General features: G+C 46.6%; 1 protein-coding gene across 1 annotated transcript; it reads left to right on the top strand.

Moving 5' to 3' along the window:
- Nucleotides 1–355: 355 nt before the first annotated feature.
- On the top strand, nucleotides 356–1,141 carry LOC138366372 (tripartite motif-containing protein 66-like). Its single transcript, XM_069327408.1, has one exon. It carries the CDS (start codon nucleotides 356–358, stop codon nucleotides 1,139–1,141), a length of 786 nt encoding a protein of 261 aa, XP_069183509.1.
- The last annotated feature ends 2,113 nt before the right edge of the window (nucleotides 1,142–3,254 follow it).

The raw sequence follows: 3,254 nt of genomic DNA, 5'->3' as shown, positions 1-3,254 counted from the left end.
GGAAGTGAGGGAAGGAAGGAAGAAAGTAAGAGGTAACAAAATAAAATAAAAAACGAAAGCTTCAGTGTAGGAGAAAAAAACACAATAAAGGGGAAAAAACTCCAAATCTAAGATTAGTTTACAAACACCAACACAGTTTTTTTATTATTATTATTTTTTACCACAGACGTGGCCACACATTTACAATGCTAACCAGCATATATATACATTTTCTTCTGTGATAGGAGGATTGTGGGAATGGGGTAGTAACGGGGGGGGGGGTAGCGGAGATGGAGGGAGGGAATAGGATAGGATAGGATAGGAGGGACTTGAACGAATAGATGAACTGGGAATTGCCAAGGGAGGAAATGCCTCAATGGTCCAGCGAGTCTATGTCGCCATCTGGGTAATGTTGTGGATGCTCTCTGTCATCCAGCACCAGCATCCGTCACTGATCTCTGTCACCCAGCACCTGCATCCGTCACTGATCTCTGTCACCCAGCACCAGCATCCGTCACTGATCTCTGTCACCCAGCACCAGCATCCGTCACTGATCTCTGTCACCCAGCACCAGCATCCGTCACTGATCTCTGTCATCCAGCACCAGCATCCGTCACTGATCTCTGTCACCCAGCACCAGCATCCGTCACTGATCTCTGTCACCCAGCACCAGCATCCGTCACTGATCTCTGTCATCCAGCACCAGCATCCGTCACTGATCTCTGTCACCCAGCACCAGCATCCGTCACTGATCTCTGTCACCCAGCACCAGCATCCGTCACTGATCTCTGTCATCCATCAGCAGCATCCGTCACTGATCTCTGTCACCCAGCACCAGCATCCGTCACTGATCTCTGTCATCCAGCACCAGCATCCGTCACTGATCTCTGGCATCCTGCTCCAGCATCCGTCACTGATCTCTGTCACCCATCAGCAGCATCCGTCACTGATCTCTGTCACCCAGCACCAGCATCCGTCACTGATCTCTGTCATCCATCAGCAGCATCCGTCACTGATCTCTGTCATCCATCACCCAGCTCTAGCATCCGTCACTGATCTCTGTCATCCATCACCAGCATCCGTCACTGATCTCTGTCACCCATCACCAGCATCCATCACTGATCTCTGTCATCTATCACCCAGCGCCAGCATCCATCACTGATCTCTGTCACCCATCACCCAGCATCCATCACTGATCTCTGTCATCCATCACCCGTCACCCAGCATCCAACAGTGATCCTCATCAATATGGTAAAATAGTGTATCAGACCAGCCTATCAATTCACCCATCCAAATAGGTAGACAGGACGGACTAGACAAAGTCCGTCCCTCTGTCACCATAGGTCATAGAACAAAAGGAAATACTCGGACAAAAAACAAAAGCAGCCTCATATAGATGATTTAGCATCAATGTACACAAATGCAGATGGAATTACAAATAAACAGAGTTACAAGGGTTTTTGTTTTAGAAAATACAACTACACATTATTGCAATAACAGAAACGAAACTGACAAGTGTTGTAGAAAATGTGATCTTCCCCGGAAGGTATCTTATCTTCAGGTTATCTTGAGATGATTTCGGAGCTTTTTAGTGTCCCCGCGGCCTGGTCCTCGACCAGACCTCCACCCCCAGGAAGCAGCCCGTGACAGCTGACTAACTCCCAGGTACCTATTTACTGCTAGGTAACAGGGGCATTCAGGGTGAAAGAAACTTTGCCCATTTGGTTTTGCCTCGTGCGGGAATCGAACCCGCGCCACAGAATTACGAGTCCTGCGCGCTATCCACCAGGCTACGAGGCCCCTAGGTATCAAGTATGAAGGGAAGAGTGAACTCATATAACACATGGGAGCTTTGAGGAAATAAATTGATCAGAGGAAATGAAGAGAGAGAGTAGTAGTGATAATTTCCAATCCCCAGCTAAGCAATACAAGGACGAGTGAAGAATACCAAAAAATGCAAGAAAGTCTATTTATTGGTAATGGAAGTCACGGAGGCAAGAGGAGCAAGATTGATGGGGGGGATACATGGGGGATTTTAATCACATGTAAATTCGCTGGATATATAAAGACCTTAACTGGGGTGATGAGAATTACGGGCTATTCATACCCATGCCACCTTTTGGGTGGCTTAATCTTTATCAATCAATCGGTGATGAAAACGTGGAGAGCAAAACTTTTAGACGCAGTGGACACGGTGGACACAGTGGACAAATAGTGGACACAGCGGACACAGTGGACACACAATGGACTCACAGCGGACACAGTGGACACAGAATGGACTCACAGCGGACAAACATCTCTTGGAGCCATATATTACAGAAGCAACAAGAGTAAGAGAAGAGGATCTCCAGCATCACTTGACCTGAAGTGTACTCAAGATGAGTCAGATGTGTACATGTGTCACATGAGTTTTCAGTATACGGTCTCATAGCAGCTAACGACCACCACCGCATTATCGCGCTGAAATACATAGTGGAGCATGGCGAAGGTGGTTAGACCAATTAAAACGCTGAGAAAGACGAGGGAGAGTACAGACCCGGGAACGACAGGATGGTGAGGGGGACTTTCTGCCTCAAGTCCAACGGGAGAGAGAGATTTGGTAGCGAAGATAACTAATGAAATGGTGGAATTTATTGGCCTGAAATGCAAATTCCCCTCGAGCAGCTCAGGCCACTCAGGAAGGCAGTGCACGAGATAAGCACAGTCAATCCCTGGTTCAGTAGACAACGCAGGGGAAGGAGAAGACCAAGACATCTTAAGAAAAAGAAAATGGATCAAGAAAATGAAAGACAAATTTCCAGAGGCCTTTACAAAAGAATCAACGCGGAGACTAAGCTTACAAGGTGGCCGGAAAAAAACACTAGAGTAGTCATGTAGTAGACACTAGAGTAGTAGTGACACATGGTAGACACTAGAGTAGTAGTGACACATGGTAGACACTAGAGTAGTAGTGACACATGGTAGACACTAGAGTAGTAGTGACACATGGTAGACACTAGAGTAGTAGTGACACATGGTAGACACAGTAGACGAGATAACAAGTATCATCGTGGCTGCTGAAGGAGGCTGCAGAGGTACTGCGTCATCCAGATAAAAGATCTCCCAGAAGACAAACGTTGTCCCAATATTCAATGAAGGGGACAAACAGAAGACAGTAATTTGTCAGTGAGAATTATTCCGTGTAAAGTGCCCGAGAAAGTAATCAGGTTGAGAGTAATGAATTAGCACCTGGAGAGGATATGAACTCTGTTACAGAAAGACATCATAGATGCAGA

Source organism: Procambarus clarkii, chromosome 19 (assembly GCF_040958095.1).
Source record: "Procambarus clarkii isolate CNS0578487 chromosome 19, FALCON_Pclarkii_2.0, whole genome shotgun sequence".
Classification (NCBI taxonomy): Eukaryota; Metazoa; Arthropoda; class Malacostraca; order Decapoda; family Cambaridae; genus Procambarus; species Procambarus clarkii.
This window is presented reverse-complemented; position numbering and strand designations above follow the sequence as displayed.